The sequence below is a fragment of the Oncorhynchus mykiss genome, chromosome 13 (genome assembly GCF_013265735.2).
Source record: "Oncorhynchus mykiss isolate Arlee chromosome 13, USDA_OmykA_1.1, whole genome shotgun sequence".
Lineage (NCBI taxonomy): Eukaryota > Metazoa > Chordata > Actinopteri > Salmoniformes > Salmonidae > Oncorhynchus > Oncorhynchus mykiss.
Window position 1 is genome coordinate 30,195,536 of NC_048577.1, and position 23,206 is coordinate 30,218,741.

Here is a 23,206-nt window from a genome sequence, read left to right on the forward strand (position 1 = left end):
GGGGACATTATTTAACTTCAAGGTTGAAGGTGAAATTCTCAAAGGAGCAATGGGATGTATTCACTCTGAATACATTGAAAGCAAAGAGAGGAAAAGCAATATGGTGGTAGCTACACTGATGTTTGAATTAAATTCATAGAAAAGTGTCATATTCAAACAGCAGTGTTGGGATTTTTTCAATCAATGCAACTGGAATCTTTACACAAAAAAAATCAAGATCTCAGATCTTGGATCACATCCCCCCCCCCCACCCATATAATCTTATCATGATCTAAAAGGCAAAACTGATCCTATGTTAGCACTCCCAGACCCTCTCCGAGGAGGTCTCAGGGGGAATTGGATATGCAGAATAACTTACACCTGTACAGGTTACCCACTTGTACATACAGTGAAACAAGACTATATACAGTATAAGCACGGCCAAATTATTATTATTATTATTATTATTATTATTATTATTATTATCATACAGGCACTGGTCCGTCAGATAGGACCTATGAACAGTTATCATGTTTTTCAAGCAATTTTCTGTCAAAGGTCGATGATCAATTTCATGGTGAATATGGTGATTGTGACAGGCCCTCACAGATAACGACCTTGAATGATTTAAAAAAAATACACACATTGATTGCAATGCACCGTGCGCGCCGCAGTCTATTTAAAGCCTAGTTTTTGCACGTGCCAAAACCCCACATTTTCATTGTGCGGACAACATCCCAGAAAGAATCCAAAAGCCTGCAGCCTTGTGAAATTAGGCTTCCCCTTTGAAGTGAAAATAAAAAGCTTCGACGAGCACAACGTTAAAACAACAAATAAAAAGCGATGAGGGGAAAGAAGTCTGTGAAGATCATCAAAGCGGTTGAAAATTCCTGCCCAATGTCAATGTGTAATTTTAAAAGTAGGGCATAGAATCCAATCATATCCATATTAATAACCTCTGTGGCTGCATGGGTGAGAAGGAAAGGAGAGAGAAGGTGTACATCCCCAATGGCACCCTATTCTCTGCACTACTTTTGACCAAGGCCCATAGACAGAAAAGGCACCGGCAGCTGGATGAGGGGCATAGTTTATGCCTTCCTCTTGTCGTTTGATGATGGTAACCACCCATGCTCTTTTCTTTTATATATTTTATTTTACCAGGTTAGTCTCAATATAATTCAAAATCTATTTTACAAGAGAGACCTGGCCGAAATAGTAGCACACACAGTTTCAGACACTTTTACAACATAAAACACAAAGCACTACAGTTTAAAAACATACATTTACACATTGAGCAGCAAGATGGTTTGGGGAGGTGTGGAGCAACTAGGTTCAAATGTATCTCTGGTCAAATGGGAGCTGTCTCAGTTTGGCCTTATTAATAAAAACGTACCAATGACTTAGTCTCCGAAGAGCTAAGGAAGGCCAGCCCACTCTCATACAGTGATGAGTTCTAATTTATTGGATGGCGCTCTACCTTCGAGTGGGCGAAAGTCCAGCAATGACAACCTAACCCCTGGGGTTAGGTTATCATTGCACTAATGCTAGTTAGCATTGTTGTGTGTATGTATAGGTGCGTGTGTGTCTATTACATTGCAGGGTTGTGTGCTGTCCCAATTGCCCTTCAGGTGATTGTTTGAGAGAATAGCCATCTATTTAATGAAGAAGGATACAAATAATAGCCTCCAGCATTAACTCAAAGGACGTTAAGCATAGGGATCACACTATAGCCCTTTCTTGAGTTGTGTTTGTGTCTGCTGTGGCCTTATCCTGATGACGCTAACACTGTTTGAACATGGTTGATTACCGTGGTTGCGGAGGGGAGTCGACATTGGCCAATGCAGTGCAGTATTTTTCTGACAGCCGGCTTCGAAGGCGTCCCTAAGTGATGTATTGTGCATGATATTGCTTGCTATGCCCACACTCTGCAGTTCTGGGTTGAGGAGTTGAAAGAGATTTGTGTGTGTGTGTGTGTGTGTGTGTGTGTGTGTGTGTGTGTGTGTGTGTGTGTGTGTGTGTGTGTGTGTGTGTGTGTGTGTGTGTGTGTGTGTGTGTGTGTGTGTGTGTGTGTGTGTGTGTGTGTGTGTGTGTGTGTGTGTGCACGTGTGAGAGGCACACACAAACGCCAAAATATCTACTTACATTTTTGGGGGAAGTGTCTTTAATTGAACCAAACGGAACAATGGTCTTTTCTCATATGAAAGACTTGAAGCAGACCTCTGTTCTGTTTGTATATTGTTCTGTTTGTACATCCTCAGTTTGTATATTTCATGAAGGAGTTTTAATGGAAAGATATTGGGATTCTGGAAGTCACATTGCCAGAGGCACTTACCAGAGTGCCTGAAACACTAGTGGAATTCATAAGTGTCTGCGTTCTCCCTTTACCTGAAAAAACACAGATAGGAACCGGGAAAGAACACAAGCTTCAAAATGTCTTCTTGTCTCATCTTCTGGCCTCTGGAATTCTGCCTGAAATACTTATTTGTCCAAAGCAGGAAAGATGGTTGGGTTCAATATCCTGTGCATGGTGCAGACCTGGGCTCAAATACTATTTGAAATCCTTTGAAATACGTAATCTGTGCCTGATTGACCTTGCCTGGTTTAATGGACCAAAACATTATAATAATAGTCCCAAAACGGCAAACCACGCCCGGTAAACCACATCCAAACAGACTAGAGCAAACACTTGAGGTATTTGAGTAGACATAATAACATTGGAACCCAGGTCTGATGGTGTGTGCTAGGCTCTCTTTATCTGCCTCGTCTTGCCTTGTCTATCAAATAAAATAACATTTTTTAAATTGTATTTGTCACTAACCAACAATGCAGTTCAAGAAATAGAGTTAAGAAAATATTTACAAAATAAACTTTTTAAAAAGTAACACAATAAAATTACATAACAACAATGAGAATATATACAGAGTTTACTGGTACTGAGTCAATGTGAGGGGGTACAGGTTAGTCGAGTTGACCATTTTTTGGGCCTTCCTCTGACACACCTAGTATATAGGTCCTGGATGGCAGGAAGCTTGGCCCCAGTGAAGTAGTGGGCCATACGCACTACCCTCTGTAGCGCCTTACGGTCGGATGCCCAGCAGTTTCCATACCAGGCAGTGATGCACCGGTCAGGATGCTCTCGATGGTGCAGCTGAACTTATGTGACACGGTGGCATCAGAGAAGAAGGAGGCTGAGGAGGTTTGTTGCACGACAGGTGGCTAGGAAGCTAAATAAAATATTTAACCGGGATTGTTTTAACAGAAAAGGGGCTCTTCTGAACCCAACTTGCGAGCAGAATAATTAAATATGACGGGGGTGTTTAATATGTCCGCTGAACCGCATGCTTGATTGGAGAATGATCCAGAACCATTTTTTAATTTTATTTTATGAAAGTGTGTCAAACTTTTGGCATACGGAGACTTCATGGCGTAATTTTCTAGTTGTAAACTGGTTTTCTGGTTGAGGAGACCTCACATAACCATATTGCAACCAATTACTACTACAACTACTACAGATTATAAGAACTACTACAACGTAATGGTATCTACGTTTAGGAACCAATTCATGTTATGTCTTTGTTATATCTGTATATGACTCTCTATATCATCTTCAAATTCAGTTTCAAATGTGGTTATGCAGTCTCTACTACCCGCCTGCCAGGTTTGCTCAATAAAACAATGTCAATTGTTCATGACCAAAATATACCAATTCAAATGTGGTTTCTTGCAGTAGAAGAGGAGCCTTGTTTTCATATCATCCCCAGAAAAGTAATTGCTTTTGACAAAATAAAGCCAAAGATACTTCACACTACTTGTACCTCCTGATTTTCTTCCATTCTATCTGACAGCCAAAAGGGAATCTTCATCTAACATTTCTATTTACACTCTACACTAAGGTTGTATCTCAAATGGCACCCTATTCCCTATATAACACACTACTTTTGACTAGAGCCCTATGAGCCCTGGTCAACAGTAGTGCAATATATAGGGAATAGGGTGCCACTTGGGACGCAGAAGCTGAGACAATAATCAGAATGCTTCAATTAATGACGACTCTCGAAAAACGGCACTAAAACAAATGTTCCCCCGTCAGATTGTTTGTTCCGTGGAACCCTGGCTGTTGGCGAGATAAATTATGCATTACCTCTGCCTTGTTAGCCCCGTTTGTGCAGAGTTTGACCTGGCAAATGTTTACCGCTCTCGTTTAGCGGTAGCAGACAAGGCCAGGTTTAATGAGAACATTCTGGAAGAGAAGGAAGGAGAAAAAATAAATGAGAGAAGAGGAACTCGGGTTTAGTTATTGGCCCTCGATCAGCAAAACCAAAACGCCTGTTAGTTGCAAGTCAACGGGGGCCTAGAAACTAAGTACCAAGCCAGGGATGATCAGTATGTATGTTAAAATGGAAATTATACATCAACATCCGTCCTTGATCGCAAATGTCACTGAAAGGGATATGTCACTGCTTGTCACCCCCTTATCCCTCATTCCTACAAAAAAAAAGCTGAGATCCTGTTGCTATGGAGATGGAGAAAGGGGCAAGGGAGGGGAGCGGGGGATGGTACTTAATGCCCTTTGCCGCGGTCGTGCCGCGAGTATGAGATACCTGTTCAACTGTCATGTCCACTCTGTTCTATCTGATAGTGGTGGTGGTGTGTGTGCACGAGGGGTATGAGGGCAACACTCAGGGGTCCTAACCCTAAAAAAGGCAAGAAGATGTTCTTCGCTCAGCAGAAACATGGTCGTCTCGCCTGGCACGGACAATAAAACCCCGACCCCCTACTAGCGTCATGTGAAACAAACTGCCACAATGATTAATGCCACAGGCTTTACGGTTGTCAGGATGTTTCACTGATGACCTACAGCTGGTATCTCCCTCCGCTCTACTCTGCTGCTCTGGTCCCAAAGACTAATTCTAACTTTATTGTTCCCTGTGGGGAACTGCTTTGAGACAGTTAATGCCTTATAAAAGGCTGTGTTCCAACTTCCAACTCAACCCTTTGGTCTGAGTAGATTCGGTTGGTAACGCCCAACCTGGCCCGGATGGTGACTGACTCAGCAGAAAACCACATCCAGCCAGTGACACGAGAGGTCGTGCTTCAGCAGGTGAGCACAGAGTCGGAGCGAAGAAGTAACGCTGTACGGTTTTCGATGCATTTGGGCTGGTGGGCTGTGCAGTTAGAGAAAGTATTGGATATTTGTGGCTCGAAGTTGATAATCTGTTGGTTTCTAGATTGGTTCCTCTCTAATGAAGTACTCTACAGTTGATTTTATGGTGTAGACACACACTCTCTCACATATACAAAAATACACACACACTCTTTCTCTCTCTCGCACACACACACACACACACGCACACGCACACACGCACACACACACACACACATACACGCACACGCACACACACACAAACAGTATGTCAACCCCTGTATCTGGCCTACAGTTACAAAACACTGTTAAACATGTGTCTTTTCTCTGACAGAGCCCTGTTCGCCCTAAGTTGCTCTTTGAGTGTCTGCATCATTCTAAATATAACATGTATGAGTGGAGAAGAGATATGTGACCCTGACACCTGATGTTAAAGGGTACACTTTGCTTAGAAGGCTTCTGGAGAGGTTAGTTGTTTTTGGGGACGGTTAGTCAAATGATTCTGTATTGAACCCTTTTGAGAAAGTTCTGTAACACCTAAAAAAGACTAATCAAAAGTGTGCGTGTGTGAGGATTGTATGTGTATTGTAAAAAGTGGTTCTTGAGATGTACTTTGTGGCAGGCAATGGTTTTATCTACACTAGAATGGTTTTGAAGTGTACTTTAAAATGTACTTTAAAGAACCTTCATGAGAGTTATCCCAAAAAGTTTGCTCAAACTTCGACTAACCAAAGTGTGTGTGCGTGTGTGTGTTTAGTGTTGGCAGATGGTTGTCTCCCAGGTTTTGTACTGTGTTGTGAGATGAGGTAAATTGGCCTCACAAAGCCTTCAATTCAGTTGCCGGAAACAAGGTCGCCGTCTGCATCGAGCAAAAAAAGCTCTCGTGCTTTTTCTCATGCTAAGGTGTTAGTGGCAAAGCTTTGGAAGGTTGACATTTTGTTCTTTCGTTGTTGTTTTTACCATTTTGAGTGAGATGATTTTCCAACATCAACTACCAGCATTGTTTAAACAAAACAAAAAAGGACTCCTGAATTAGCGGATCTCTCAGAAGACACAAAGTTACTATTTCAACATCACAGGGAGTAAAGCATGTACCCCCTAGCTTCAGAAAAAAATGTAATAAAATAAACAAGACACTTTCCAAGAATATCACTCAATGGTATTGGCAGGGCATTGTTCTGCAGAATGTAAGCCAGAGGGACATGGCTTTGCATAGCAGTAGAGGTGGATCAGCCTTTGATGTAGCTACGTTTCAGACTAAACTGCAAACAGAGCTGCGTAGATGTGTATCCGGTCCGTTGCCGGCGAGGCCCTCTGCCGCAGCATGCTTCTGGATGCTGTTTCACACCTGCAGCAGCAGTAGCTTGTGACTGTGGTTGAGTCGGAATCAGTGGGAATTGTCATTATCAGCTACTGTGGGAGAGGAGTGAGACATTCACATGTGGACAAATACAATTTATGTATATCTTTGGAAACGCAATCATCTGATCCAGCGGTCTTATCCAATGTGTGTGTGTGTGTGTGTGTGTGTGTGTGTGTGTGTGTGTGTGTGTGTGTGTGTGTGTGTGTGTGTATTAACCTTTTGTGACATTGCATTTATCGCCTCGGCTGGCTGCAGTGGGGTATTTGCTGGATTAATGGGATGAATCGTTGCACCGAGACCCCCTTTCTTGTGGACAGAACTTTTGCTCACGTTTCCTCAGTGCTATTTTTAAAGGAGGGAAGAAGCAGACTGAAAATTTAATTTGGTGAAAATAGCTTTGGGTGTGGGACTGACAAAAGGGGCCACGGTCTGTCGAGGTGTGAGAGAGAGAGAGTGCGAGAGAGAGAATGAGAGAGAGAGAGAGAGTGAGAGAGAGAGGAAATACAGACAGGAAGGAGGAAGAAATAAAGAAAGAAAGAAAAAAAATGAACAAGGAAATAAAGAAATGGAAGAAGGAAAGATACAGAGAGATGCTTTCAACTTTGAAGACACCCTTGAAAGTTTGGGTAGTTAAAGTAGTGGTAGGTATGCCTGACTGTGTTCAAGTGCAGGCATCAAAAGAAGACAGCTCAGATATTTTCCAAATAGCAACTGCTCGAGAGCCAAAAGGTGGCTTTGAAATAGTTTCTATGCTTAATTTTACCACAGCGAAAAGCACACCACTTATTCTATTTGTTCCTTTACCACTGTGACAGGCGACAGTTTTGCATGTTTTTTTTCCCCACTCTCCAATATCCTGAGCATTAAAACAGATCACCAGGATATGAATATATCAATGTCTTTTTGTTGAGCTACATGTTGAATTGAAGTTCTTCTTCAGACAAACACTGTCCGTGGATTGCGGTTGTCATTTCTAGGGCTTCTTTGAGTTATTTCCAGGGATGTTTGTCTGTGTCCTGTTTCTCTACACTTGCACTCACAAACTCCCGTCATGGATTTAAAAGCTAATGATCGGTGTAAGCATTGGCTGTAGGGAATTTCCATCCTTGTTAAATCCATGGAAGAAAGTGTGCAAATACATACTTCGGAAGAAGTGACTGTCGGCGAGGATTCAATTTGTCACTGTGTCTGAAGTAGAGCGGTGTGGGGCTCGGCATTGTCCCAGAGCGCATGGAGGACTAGACAGGAGGAATTCATCGCGACGGACAGCTCCCGTAATCAACCGTCCTGGGCTTCTGGAAGAGCTAGCGTGGAACGAAGAAGAGGGCCAAGCAATTGGTTGCCTCGGACGTGCTGTGGTCCTTGTCGATGCGGTTTCTCCAAGCCGGGCTATGGTGGATACAAGGCAGCCCAAGTTGTTTTAAGAAAACGAGAGACTGGATGTCAGACAATCTGTTTTGTTGTAGAGCAGACGCTTTGCAGTCTGATTACAATTACTGTTAGCTTGTTTTCTTATGTACTATAGCTCCAGTCTCATCAGGGTGACTTGTTTCTTAATTCAGACAAATTATATCCATTTGGAAGATTATACGAATGGATGCTATAACCTGTTCACTGCAGCTGCTGTTTTTTTGGTTCATTGTGATTATGAAAAAATCTAATTACTTAAAATCGGGCTGAGGTCATTCATTCATTTTGAAGGGGTTTTATTGTAATTTCATATTGGTCTCCACAATTGTACACCTCTCGTTTCCTAGCGGCCTTTAGTGGATAATTACTTTTAATTTGTTTTGTTTTTTTATGTGCTTTGCATCATTGTTTGTAATCCTTTTCCCAATTTAATTGGAGACTAAGAAAAGCTTTTTGAATGTGCAGCGTTCAATTCGAGGATTAATTGTGTCATTTTTAGGTATTGGCTTTTGCTGCATTTTCATGGTTCATCTGTGCAGCATATAAACAAAACTTTTATTTTATATTTCAACATACATATTTGAATGCCTGAATAGCCAGTCCAACATGAATGTATCAGTGAGCGTTCAAATATGTTTTCCCTCTACTTTCATGAATTTTCAAACAGAGCGTTCAAAGATGTTGCGCAACAGTTTACAAAGTGATTTGAATGCTCTGCAAGTTGCTATTTCAGAAGTCCTTCCCCCTAAAGTTTTTCATCATTAGCATATTTTCTTCACTTTGAAACAAGCGTGAAGGGTGTGTGAATTGTGAAGCCACTGTATGAATTAACAGCCTGTGCTGCGATTTAACAACATCCAGCTGCAAGACAAGGGGCCACAGTCTGAAGGCTTGCAGTAGAGTTGGGTATAAATTATGTTTACATTTAGATTGTGTGACAGATCATGATATACTGTACAGTGCATTCAGAAAGTATTCAGATCCCTTATTCAGATCCCTCTTTTCCTTCTTCTAATCGGTATATGTCTTTGCTTTTCGCTCTTTCACCTCTGCTGGACAACGACCCCTCTGAAAATCAGTAGTTCTACTAAGAGGGCCTCAAGTTGTTCACCTAAAATGAATGAATGAAGTACAGTGCATTCGTCTGTCAGGTTGGATGGGGAGTGTCGCTGCACAGCTATTTTCAGGTCCCTCCAGAGATGTTCGATTGGGTACAAGTCAGGGCTCTGGCTGGGCCACTCAAGGACATTCAGAGACTTGTCCCGAAGCCACTCCGGCATGGTCTTGGCTGTATGCTTATGGTCGTTGTCCTGTTGGAAGGTGAACCCTGTGTTCTTAGGGTCGTTGTTCTGAGCGCTCTGGAGTAGGTTTTCATTAAGGATCTCTCTGTATTTGCTCCGTTCATCTTTCCCTCGATCCTGACTATTCTCCCAGTCTCTGTCGCTGAAAAACATCCCTACAGCATGATGGATGGTGCCAGGTTTCCTCCAAATGTGACGCTTGGCATTCAGGACAAAGACTTATCAGACCAGAAATCTTGTTTCTCATGGTCCTTTATGTGCCTTTTGGGAAACTCTAAGTGGGCTTTCATGTGCCTTTTACTGTGGAGTGACTTCTGTTTGGCCACCCTACTATAAAGGACTGATTGGTGGAGTGCTACAGAGATGGTTGTCCTTCTGGAAGGTTCTCCCATCTCCACAGAGGAACTCTGGAGCTCGGTCAGAGTGACCATCGGGTTCTTGGTCACTTTCCTGACCAAGACCCTTCTCTCCCGATTGCTCAGTTTGGCCAGGCGACCAGCTCTAGGAAGAGTCTTGGCGGTTCCAAACTTCTTCCATCTAAGAATGATGGAGGCCACTGTGTTCTTGGGGACCTTCAATGCTGCTTCACAAGATCTGTCCCTCGACACAATCCTGTCTCGGAGCTCTACGGACAATTCCTTTGACCTCATGGCTTAGTTATTGCTCTGACATGCATTGTCAACTGTGGCCCCTTTTAGAGACAGGTGTGTGCCTTTGTAGAAACATCTCAAGGATGATCAATGGAAACAAGATGCAACCAGTTTTCAATTTGTCATTATGGACTATTGTAGATTGATGACATTTTTTTATTCAATCCCTTTTAGAATAAGGCTGTAAAGTAACAAAATGTGGAAAAAGTCAAGGGGTCTGAATACTTCCCGAAGGCGCTGTATTTGCTTGCCGGTCTGTAAGTGGCTCTCGTGTCAAAGAATCTGAAGAGGCGGAATTTCCTTAGGCCTCAAGAATGAGTTTTTTTTTTAAAAGATGATTGAAGTCTTTCAAACCAAACCAAATTGCCACAAAACACAAACAAATTCACTATAAACATTCAGAAAAGAGGGTTAAGGGATTGACAAGAGAACATGTTGCGATTTCACTCTGTGTGCACCCCAAAGCATGTCAAAGGTGCTCAGTGCCAATGCTGACGATGACTTTGATGTTTGGTTACATTTACATTATGTTAAACCTTCTTGGCTGTGAAAGCGGCCTTCTTATGGTATCCATGTGGTATACCTCATTTGACCTTTCAACCCAATTTGACCGGTGTCCCCCCTTCTCTCCTCCAGGACAATGGGGAGGATGCCCACAGGATCGCCCCCTCTCCGGTGGTCCACGTGCGGGGGCTCTGTGAGTCAGTGGTGGAGGGGGACCTGGTGGAGGCCCTGGAGAAGTTTGGCAACATCTGGTAGGTGATGTTTCTTCTTGTCTGTCCTGCTTTGAGGGACAATCCTTTGCCTGATTTCCATTACATGGATGCATGTGCGTATGATTATTTAAAATGTACTACAGAACGGTAGTCCATTACATAACTGTATTCATAGTTCAGAGTGGCACTTATTGTAACTGAATTTTCACTTACCAGGAAGAGCCAACTACTAAATGACTAAACATGTCAGTTAGTATTCTAATACTATTCTGCGTCTGAGCAGCTCACTGATTGAATGCATCAACAGAATGTATTGAGATGCATCTTTTTTCCCCTGTGTGCAGTCTGATTGTTTTTCTCCAACAAAGCCAGTAGGATTGTGACTCTTTGTCCTCTTAGAATACAACTCCCCTTTTCTGGATTTTTATCTCCCATTAGCCATTTCTTCAGTGTTGGAAATCCATTTTTGATGCATTTAAATGCAATAACAATCTCTCGGGTTATCATATTTCTCGTAGAACAAGGACCATTAAAGGGCTTGGAAAACGTTGTTTGACATTTAGGACCTGTATTTTTAGCTCATGTCTGTCCTCTAAATTGCCTGCTTTTATCATCAGACCACACGTTTACCCAAGGGTATAACTGCTCCGGGGACAAACATATGATTCTCTTATTGCCTGGGGAAGCCTCATTTGGGGCACTCACACAACAGGGAATACACAGCAGAGGCTTATTTGCAGGGCCCCTTCACGTTCACTTAGAGAATAAAAAAAAAAAAGATTTGAAGTTGAGGTGAATTTCGGTGAAATTTGGAAAAAGACAATGACCCCGTAGACACACTCAAGTTGCACAACTGAAATACAATGCATTTCGACACAACGCTTGTGACACAAGGGAGAGTTTTTCTGCGAAAAGTATTGATGCACACATTTTCTGGAGACACCGCACAATGGTTGTGTAGACTTTTTTTATGTAGACAAACTCTCCATTATATCACAAACACAGCAGTTGTATCACAACCATTGTGTCAAATGTGTACGGGGCCAATATGCCTGTGATTATTGTAAATATCTCCCTGCCACCATCCATCCCAGTGTCACTTGATATTTCTGTAACCTGGGGAGTATTATGGGATGTGGATTTGATTGCAAGGACTTGACTTGTGCGCTGGTAGAGTATGTTCCCCAGTGATGTAGTCGGAATTGAAATTGGGCGACGGTGTTTTTAGGTTGGTGCAATATCGATATACTGTATGTCCCTCCGAGTACGCCATAGACAGACATATTGGGACACGGTGAACGTGAGCTGTCAGCTCCACTCAAACAGTGGCCTCAAGGACAGCATTCACATTAGAATGATGGGGAGGCTTTATTGTGCAATGCTATTTATGAAGGTGGAGTGTGCTCTGTCTGCAATTTAAGTAGTGCATTATCATGCAGTTATAATATAGGGATGACCACCTGATAATATCTTAGAATCCCAATCATCCAAAACCAGCCATTCTTAGTAGATAATGTAAGATACTAGCTAGATGAATAGTTGTTGACTGTAAAATAAAGCATAACCAGGGGGACATTTTATTTTAACTTATGTTGAACTCTTTCTAGTTCAACAAAAATAGAATGCGTGGCCCTACCAATCAAAAAGGCAGTAACTGCTCATAGCGTTAAACTGAGAAAAATGGCTTTTATTTACCTTGGTTTTGTCACGCCCTGACCTTAGAGAGCCTTTTTATTTCTCTATTTGGTTAGGTCGGGGTGTGATTTGAGTGGGCATTCTAGTTTTTCTATTTCTTTGTTGGCCGGGTATGGTTCCCAATCAGAGGCAGCTGTCTATCGTTGTCTCTGATTGGGGATCATACTTAGGCAGCCTTTTTTCCACCTTTAGTTTGTGGGATCTTGTTTGTATGTAGTTGCTTTCTGCACTGCATGTAGCTTTACGCTCATTTTTGTATTTTGCTGTTTTTTCGGTGTAATTTAAATAAAAGTAAAATGTACGCCTACCACGCTGCACCTTGGTCCAATCCATCTCTAAACGATCGTGACAGGTTTCACAGTAACTTTATGCAGTTACTGCTAACATGACCCCCATTATCTCCAAAACACAATACAATAGAGGCAGGATACTTGTCCACATGATTAAGCATGTATTTTATGTAGCAAAAATGACATTAACTAATTTTTGACCAAATGAGCAGTTACTGCCTTTTTGCTTGGTAGGGCAGAATATCAGCACCTCAAGAGAGGTGAGAACTTAAAAAGAGTTTGGTTTCTATCTGGCGTCTCCACAAATGTTGAGTTACAAAGCAATTACCTCAGTGTGGCATCTACTTTTATTTTATCATCACTGCATGTCTGTATAAGAAAAACATTGAGATATCTAACTAGGGAATTGAGGAGCTAAAATTGAATATGGGCCACTGAGTGAAACACTGGCTAGGTGTTCAGTGTATGAATGTTTCCCGTGGCAGGATGTAGATGATTCCTGAATGCTGATTCGGATCGATACGATTGTTGCCAAAGGAGAGCTGTGTTAAGAGGTGTATTGGACGTAGGACTTGTTGCTTACTAATTCTAAAGTTGAGGATGATAGTATGGTTATGGATTGTACATCAATGGAAAAATGTGTCTTCCTTATAGGGAGTTTTTTCCTTTTGCTTGCTTTTGGGGGGCTAGGCCAGGTAAAAGCATTTTGTGACAAAGGTTGTTGTAACATTCCCCCCCCCCCCCCAATTGATTGATTGAGAAGTAAAAAAATGGATTGTTGCTTGACACTCATCAAATGTCTGTAACATGACTGAAACAAGGTTTGTTGATTGATTTATTGATTGACTGAATTGATTAGATCATTAAAAGTATCAGGCTGCTCCAGCCGGAGCCAACATTACATACATGATGGAGAATAAAAACACATTAAAGCCATGAAGTTTATTTCCATTGAGGTCCTCTTTGGCAGCAAGATGACAGGTAGTTTCCAGGTAGTTTACACGATCACTGTTTTCGACAGATAGTGCATGACAGTCTGATTTGTTTGTCGAGTGTTGCACAGCATCCAATAAAAAGGGAAACCTTTTCTCTGTCATGAGACAAAAATGACGAAACTCACACAACAATCGTGTGCCTTATAACCACATTTCATGCTAAGTAGCTATCAACATTTCCTACATTTTGTCAGTCACCAGAGATCAGCCTCGATATTGCGGTGGGTTACTAATTGTGTCTTTGTCACTGGGTCTTCATTTGACAGCTACGTCATGATGATGCCGTTCAAGCGTCAGGCGCTGGTGGAGTTTGAAGCCATGGAGAGTGCCGACCAGTGCGTGACATGCGGGGTCAACGAAGCGGTCTACATTGCCGGCCAGCAGGCCTTCTTCAACTACTCCACCAGTAAGAGAATCACGCGGCCAACTAACGCCGATGACCCCAGTAGTGGCAACAAAGTCCTGCTCCTCTCCATTCAGAACCCCCTCTATCCCATCACCACTGTAAGTTCATGAACTGCCAGTTCAGTGCAATGGTTGAGTTTACAATGTTGACAATATTTGTGTTCAGTATGGTTTAGTTGACGATTGTTTAGTTTACAATGGTTTAGCGTTCAATAGTTTAACTTACGTTAGTCAACCCACTGGGCACAAGCTGGTTAAATCAATGTTGTTTCAATGTAATTTGTCAACATATTGTGATGTGGAATATATGTGAAAAAAAACATTGGATTTGAAAACAGTCATGAACTGTCATCAACTGTCGTTTTGAGGGGTTACATTTGAACCACAGGATTATGTCATCATGGTAACCAATTTTCAACGTAGACAAACCTTGTATAAATATGTTGAATTTTTACCTTTCAACAACGTCATATCTTCAACGTAATATCCACAATCAGAAAAAACAATAGGCTGGGCAGCTGCTCCTACTGGACAGTTGATCTATCTACAGCTATTCCTTCTGTCCCATCCAGGTTTTTAACCAAACCCAGGTTAGCATAAATATTTGTCACTGACTATTACCATAATATAATAATATACAGTGCCTTGCGAAAGTATTCGGCCCCCTTGAACTTTGCGACCTTTTGCCACATTTCAGGCTTCAAACATAAAGATATAAAACTGTATTTTTTTTGTGAAGAATCAACAACAAGTGGGACACAATCATGAAGTGGAACGACATTTATTGGATATTTCAAAATATGGCGTGCAAAATTATTCAGCCCCCTTAAGTTAATACTTTGTAGCGCCACCATTTGCTGCGATTACTATAAGTCACTTGGGGTATGTCTCTATCAGTATTGCACATCGAGAGACTGAAATTTTTTCCCATTCCTCTTTGCAAAACAGCTCGAGCTCAGTGAGGTTGGATGGAGAGCATTTGTGAACAGCAGTTTTCAGTTCTTTCCACAGATTCTCGATTGGATTCAGGTCTGGACTTTGACTTGGCCATTCTAACACCTGGATATGTTTATTTTTGAACCATTCCATTGTAGATTTTGCTTTATGTTTTGGATCATTGTCTTGTTGGAAGACAAATCTCCGTCCCAGTCTCAGGTCTTTTGCAGACTCCATCAGGTTTTCTTCCATAATGGTCCTGTATTTGGCTCCATCCATCTTCCCATCAATTTTAACCATCTTCCCTGTCCCTGCTGAAGAAAAGCAGGCCCAAACCATGATGCTGCCACCACCATGTTTGACAGTGGGGATGTTGTGTTCAGGGTGATGAGCTGTGTTGCTTTTACGCCAAACATAACGTTTTGCATTGTTGCCAAAAAGTTCAATTTTGGTTTCATCTGACCAGAGCACCTTCTTCCACATGTTTGGTGTGTCTCCCAGGTGGCCTGTGGCAACAACACTTTTTATGGATATCTTTAAGAAATGGCTTTCTTCTTGCCACTCTTCCATAAAGGCCAGATTTGTGCAATATACGACTGATTGTTGTCCTATGGACAGAGTCTCCCACCTCAGCTGTAGATCTCTGCAGTTCATCCAGAGTGATCATGGGCCTCTTGGCTGCATCTCTGATCAGTCTTCTCCTTGTATGAGCTGAAAGTTTAGAGGGACGGCCAGGTCTTGGTAGATTTGCAGTAGTCTGATACTCCTTCCATTTCAATATTATCGCTTGCTTAGTGCTCCTTGGGATGTTTAAAGCTTGGGAAATCTTTTTGTATCCAAATCCGGCTTTAAACTTCTTCACAACAGTATCTCGGACCTGCCTGGTGTGTTCCTTGTTCTTCATGATACTCTCTGCGCTTTTAACGGACCTCTGAGACTATCACAGTGCAGGTGCATTTATACGGAGACTTGATTACACACAGTTGGATTGTATTTATCATCATTAGTCATTTAGGTCAACATTGGATCATTCAGAGATCCTCACTGAACTTGTGGAGAGAGTTTGCTGCACTGAAAGTAAAGGGGCTGAATAATTTTGCACGCCCAATTTTTCAGTTTTTGATTTGTTAAAAAAGTTTGAAATATCCAATAAATGTCGTTCCACTTCATGATTGTGTCCCACTTGTTGTTGATTCTTCACAAAAAAATACAGTTTTATATCTTTATGTTTGAAGCCTGAAATGTGGCAAAAGGTCGCAAAGTTCAAGGGGGCCGAATACTTTCGCAAGGCACTGTATATACCTTTTAGCAGATGCTTTGATTCAAAGCGACGTACAGTCAAGCCTGCATAAATTTTACATGTGGGTGGCCCAGGGAATCAAACCTACAATCCTGCCGTTTCAAGCGCCATGCACTACCAACTGAGCCATACAGGACCATTTCATTGGCGCCGCATGTCACGGCCTGTCGGCACTCTCCATGGCGTCGAACGCCATCATCATGACATAGCTGTCAAAGGAAGAACCAGTGACAAAGGCACAAATTAGTAACCCACCGCAACATCGAGGCTGATCTCTGGTGACAGACCACATTTAGAAAATGTAGATAGCTACTTAGCATGAAATGTGTTTATGGGTTCAGAGATTACATCTATAGAATACGGCACACGATTGTCATGCAAGTTTAGAGATTCTGTCTTTACCAAGGTGCTATCGTGAGAGTGATTGTTGAAATCTCACTGTTGCCATCGAACTCTTTCCAAAGGGTAGGTTCACAGAGCAAATTAAATGTAACCATACTTTATCAATCATTCTGTATATCATCAATGATGCTATTTAGCCCAGGATTCAACAAAAAATAAACAATACAATACACATAGGCATAGGGTTTCAAGCTTTTGTTGATTTGAAATGGAGTCTACGAGTGTTACGCCTTGGCCTTAGTTATCCTTTGTTTTCTTTATTATTTTGGTTAAGTCAGGGTGTGACATGGGGGATTTATATGTTTTGTCTTGTCTAGGGGTTTTGTATGTTTATGGGGCTGTCTCCTTTCTAGGTAGTTTTGTATGTTTATGGGGCTGTTTCCGTTCTAGGTAAATTGTATGTCTATGGTTGCCTAGATTGGTTCTCAATTAGAGGCAGCTGTCTATCATTGTCTCTGATTGGGAACCATATTTAGGCAGCCATATTCTTTGGTTATTTTGTGGGTGATTGTTTCCTGTGTCTTGTCTAGGGGTTTTGTATGTTTATGGGGCTGTTTCCTTTCTAGGTAGTTTTTCATGTTTATGGGGCTGTGGCCGTTCTAGGTAAATTCTATGTCTATGGTTGCCTAGATTGGTTCTCAATTAGAGGCAGCTGTCTATCGTTGTCTCTGATTGGGAACCATATTTAGGCAGCCATATTCTTTGGCCATTTTGTGGGTGGTTGTTTCCTGTGTCAGTGTTTGTGACACACGGGATTGTTTCGGTTAGTTCACATTTATTGTTTTTTTGTATTTGTGTTCATGTTGAGTTTTTTGTATTAAAAACCATGGACACCTACCACGCTGCGTATTGGTCCGATCCTTGTTTCACCTCTTCAGAGGAAGAGGAGGAAATCTGCCGTGACAACGAGTTAATACTAGATATGTTTGATTCACAACTCCATCTCAACCAAAAATAAAAGTTGAAGCATAGGATTAAATCAAATAAAACTGTATTTAAAGTTAATTTAAAGTATGATTTGATTTAGTCCTATTTTTGAACATATATTGGTTTGGTTGAAATGGAGACGTGAATCCAACATATCAATTATTAATTTGTTGACAAACTGGAATTTAAGCCAAACTCAGTGGCACAGATATCCAAGCAGAAGATGCATCTCCTTCAAATGTTGATATTTGGTTGTGTTGACAACCAAACACAATTCAACATCAATTTTGCAATACGGTAAATAGCCTATTAACTTGTCGACAAGTTAACAAATTATCATTTGGATTCACGTCTCCATTTAAACCAAAAATAAAAGTTAAAGAATAGGATTAAGCCAGATGGAACTATCCAAGCAGTTGATACTGTAACGTCCAAAGAGTGAGTGTGTGTGGAGTCAGGTGCAGAGAGCCAAGAATACGGGAAAAACCACGCTTTAATGTCCAACCAATAAAATGTACAAATAGGTGACTCCGAAACACAGGCGTAAAACACTCCACCTAACATACACACTGGTAAACAACGGACAGCGGAAAACCCACAATAACAAAAACCATCATTTAACAGAAACAAGCCCGCACAAACACAAGCGGGCTAATCGAATTTAAATAACACCAACCCAAAACCCCCAACAAGGAACAGGTGAAAACAATTAGACAAAACCAAACGAAAAGGGAAAAAGGATCGGTGGCAGCTAGGAGACCGGCGACGGCGACTGCCGAGCGCCACCCGAACGGGAAGGGGAGCCACCTTCGGTAATATTCGTGACAGATACATATCCTTTAAGTGTTGATATTTGGTTGCATTGTCAACCAAACACAATTCAATATTACATTTGTAAGACAGTAAATAGCATAATGTTAAGGCTATTTTGCAAACTAATATAACAGTATTTATTCAACCTTAAAATGAGTAGCACATCCATGGCTACATTATGAGGTTACTGTAACAATAAATGTCTTCCCATGTAATCATAGAAAGCATTCAGGGTCGTAGATCTGTAGAAATCTTTGCAATTGCAATAATATTCTGTACAAAAACTCAAACGGCATCGATCCACCATGTACTTTAATGTCATCTCAGGTAACGACAATCCAGGTCGTGGTTGTGCTATTAGATCAAGCACAGTGATAACTGTGTTAAACTAAATATCTGACATTGTATTCCCATTTGAACTTTGTTGTGCTTTTAAATGGTTGAAGCACAGTGAAAACACATTTAGGTGAAAACTAAACCAAAAATCAGACATTGATTTTCCATTAGAATTTGGTTGTGCTTTTAGGGTTAGGGTTAGGGTTCTCTGGTTTAAAGCATAGTGATAACACATTGGGAATTAAACACACTTTTGGCTGTCTTTTTGAGTGGGTGAAAATAGGTTGGAACCACATTGATCAACGTATCTACCAAATATCACCCAATTCTCCATGTTGAAATGACATGGTGTGTCCAGCGGGAAGCTTGCAAGGATTTTGTTCACAATGGTTTAGTTTAGGATGGTTTAATTTAAAATAGTTTATTTGGTTTGGCTTACAATGGTTTCAGTCTTAATTCATGATAGGTTTGTTTATGATGGTTTAGCTAACGATGGTTTAGTTTATCATGGTTTATTACACAATGCCATGGTTTAACTTATGGTATTTTAGCAAACAATGGTTTAGTTTATCATGGTGTATTACACAATGCCATGGTTTAGCTTATGGTATTTTAGCTTACGATGGTTTAGTTCATGATGCAATGGTTAAGTTTGCGATATTTCAGCAATGGTTTTGTTCACAATTAGTTTACAATGTTTAAGTTCACAATGGTTTAACTTTACAATGGTGTTGCTTACAATGATTTAGTTTACAACACTTTAGCTTGGATTTCCTGAAAGCCTTGTAGCTAATGTGGCATGTTATTTATCTCGGCAACCCAGCAGCTCAGCCACATAAAGTAAAGTCTAAAATGTATGTTTAACTGACAGCCAATCTTCTATCCATTAACAAATATAATTAAAAGAAGCAAGAAGAAATGCATTTCTACTTGTGGTGTCGGTCTGGGTCATCTAGAAAAATACCACACGAACTACTAAGCGTTTAGGAAACTGTTCCTAATTATTGTGTTCATTACAACATTAGTCAGAACCCAGTCGTTGCTCTTCTGTCTTCTAGGATGTTCTGTACACAGTCTGCAATCCCATAGGCAACGTGCTGCGCATTGTCATCTTCAAACGCAATGGAATCCAGGCCATGGTGGAATATCCTTTCTGGAGTCAAGCTGGGCTACTGCAGGCGTGTGTGTCCGTGCATGCACGGGTGGGTTTGTGCCGAGGATGCATGTAGAGTGGAAGCATGCGCATGTGTATTGATTCAAGAGTCTGTCTGTATGAGTGATTTTGCGTAAGTGTCTGTGTATGTCTCCCTGTGGGTTTGTATGAGTATGCACACCTGCATCAGTATGTCATTTTTGAGTGGGAAACAAGCTGTCAGTCAGTGCTGGCCCCACACACAAACACACTCAGGCTGTAAAAAGCTTCAGAGTAGAGGAGCAGAGCCCACTCCACTCGACCGGGTCCTCGAGAGCACTGAATCAGCATGAGCAGCATTCCAGCGGACGAGATGGCCCTTCATCAAATATGGATGACTGTCTCTCGGCATCACACACACACACTCCTGGCACACACACACTTTGCATGAATAAACACCTGACAGCACCAGCGCTCACTTATATGTCAGAAGCAGTGTGTGTGTGTGTGTGTGTGTGTGTGTGTGTGTGTGTGTGTGTCTATTATGGTTTGCACACCTCCAGTATGTGTAGTGGGTTAGTGGCCATATTTCAACACACTTTTCATTATGCAAGTCTTATATCAGATTAACAGCCTATGTAATAATTAGCATGTTGTAGGCCAGTCAGTGCATGCAGTTCTGGAATGTGAACCACATTTGTGTTCAGTTTTTGTATCTTCTTGGAAAAATGATCAACAATGGGAGGTACGTTTTAACTGATATACTGAAGTACTGATACTGTTCCCTTATTTATAATCACATTGTGACGCAATGGGCAGCTGTTTATATTTACTGTCTGGCATTATAAGACATTTCACTTTGTCTCCAAGTTGGCTGTCACGAGTCCGACCGAGTGTGCTTCCCTTTCCCGGGCAGGTGGCGCTCGGCGGTCGTCGTCACCGGCCTATTAGCTGCCACTGATTGTTTTTCCTTCCCCTCCTTGTATGTTGAGTGGTAGCACCTGTGGATGTTTAATTAGTTTGTCTTTATTAGACAGCCGGCCCGCCTGGTTGTTGTGCGGGATTATTTCTATGTAACCTTCGGCTCTGTGGTATAGGCACGTGTTAGTGTCCGGTCGGGATTGTTTCCCATTGTACATTTTGATTCCCTGTGTTTTGGGAACGTAACTTTTTTGTGAGCACCCTGTGGTGCGTTGGTGCGATTAAAAGACGCGCAGCATTGAACTCTCTGTCTCCTGCATTTGACTCCACACCCACGACACCCGGAGCATTACAGAATCCCGCACCTATCAAATTGAATGGAGTCAGCAGGAGCAGCAGCCAACCCTCTCCCATCGATGGAGGAACGGGTTCTCCACCACACCACCGTCCTTCATCGGATCGGATCCGCGATGGATCAAGTGATGGAGAGAATGGACAGATGGGAGAGGAGTGGGCTCCTCTCTCCACCTTCGGCACCCACGGTTCTGGACTCCCCATCTCCCGACTCCAGCACCCTCCGTCTGACGCTACCGAGGGCTTATGATGGAGCGGCGGCGGGTTGCCAGGGGTTTCTGCTCCAGCTGGAGCTATACCTGGCCACCATCAGACCCACTCCCTCAGGAGCAGAGAGGGTGAGTGTCCTCATCTCCTGCCTCACGGGTCGTGCCCTGGAATGGGCGAACGCGGTCTGGAATGGTCCAGACTCAGCGCGGGAGCACTACCCAGAGTTTTCCCGCCGCTTCCGTGCCGTGTTTGATCACCCTCTAGACGGCCTAGCGGCGGGAGAACGACTATATCACCTCAGGCAGGAGAGGAGGAGCGCCCAGGATTACGCGCTGGAGTTCCGGACCTTGGCAGCCGGATCTGGGTGGAACGACAGGGCCCTCATGGACCACTACAGGTGTAGTCTCCGAGAGGACGTCCGCCGGGAGTTAGCGTGTCGGGACACCACTCTGTCACTGGATCAGCTGATTGACATGTCCATTCGACTGGATAATCTGCTGGCTGCCCGCGGGCGTTCAGAGAGGGTCCTGTGCTTTCCACCACCCAGCCCCTCCGCTCCCATTCCGATGGAGTTGGGAGGGGCTGCGCCGAGGGGTACCGGAGGAGGAGGCCTTCCCTGCACCAACTGTGGTCGGAGAGGACACACGTCTGATCGGTGCTGGGGGGGTCCGTCTGGGAGTAGAGATGGCAGGCGGAACGCTTCTCGGTCACCCCAGGTGAGTCAGCATCAAACTCACCCAGAACCCCCTGTTGGCCTCATGTTTGTCTTAACTTTTTTCCTTCGCTTTTTTCCCTCTTCCCAGCATAGGGCGCTAGTCGATTCAGGCGCAGCTGGGAACTTTATGGATCGCGGACTCGCCCTTAAGTTAGGGGTTCCGCTGGTGCCGATAGATTCTCCTTTCCCCGGGCACTCCCTAGATAGCCGGCCATTAGGGTCAGGGATGGTCAGGGAGACCACGGTCCCACTGGACATGGTGACGCAGGGGAATCATAGGGAGCGTATCAGTTTCTTTATTATTGATTCGCCTGCGTTTCCATTGGTGCTGGGGACTCCCTGGCTGGCCCGGCACAATCCTAAAATTTCGTGGAGACAGGGGGTTCTCCAGGGGTGGTCAGAGGAGTGTTCTGGAAGGTCTTTGGGAGTTTCCATCGGTGCCACGTCGGTGGAGAGTCCAGACCAGGGTTCCACGGTGTGCATTCCCCCCGAGTATGCCGATTTGGCAATCGCTTTCAGTAAAGTGAAAGCGACTAAATTACCACCTTATCGACCGGGAAGGGATTGTACGATAGATCTCCAGGTAGACGCTGCGCTTCCCAAGAGTCACGTGTACCCGCTGTCCCAGGAGGAGACGTTGGCAATGGAGACATATGTCACGGAGGCGCTGGGACAGGGGTACATTCGGTCCTCCATTTCACCCGTCTCCTCAAGTTTCTTTTTTGTGAGGAAAAAGGAGGGAGGCTTGCGTCCGTGTATCGATTCTAGAGGTCTAAACGCCATCACAGTGGGGTATAGTTACCCTCTACCTCTCATCGCTACGGCGGTGGAATCGTTCCACGGAGCGCAGTTCTTCACAAAACTGGATCTCAGGAGCGCGTATAGTTTGGTGCGTATTCGGAAGGGAGACGAGTGGAAAACCGCATTTAGTACTACATCAGGCCACTATGAGTACCTCGTCATGCCGTATGGGTTAAAGAATGCTCCAGCCGTTTTCCAATCCTTTGTAGACGAGATTCTCAGGGACCTGTGCGGGCAGGGAGTGGTGGTTTATATCGATGACATTCTGATCTACTCGGCCACTCACACCACGCATGTGTCTCTGGTGCGCAAGGTGCTTGGTAGACTGCTGGAGCATGACCTATACGTCAAGGCTGAGAAATGCGTGTTCTCTAAACGAGCTGTCTCTTTTCTGGGATATCGCATTTCCACC

The 23,206-nt window shown here is 43.0% G+C and overlaps 1 protein-coding gene across 1 annotated transcript in view; it reads left to right on the forward strand.

Annotated features, from left to right (window-relative positions):
- LOC110486081 (heterogeneous nuclear ribonucleoprotein L-like) overlaps positions 1-23,206 on the forward strand; it is a 61,536-nt gene that overhangs the window by 17,825 nt on the left and 20,505 nt on the right. The window contains exons 2-4 of the mRNA XM_021557422.2: positions 10,483-10,601; positions 13,809-14,046; positions 19,720-19,805. Coding sequence (XP_021413097.1) covers positions 10,483-10,601; positions 13,809-14,046; positions 19,720-19,805 — 443 coding nt within the window. The remainder of the gene's footprint in view (positions 1-10,482; positions 10,602-13,808; positions 14,047-19,719; positions 19,806-23,206) is intronic.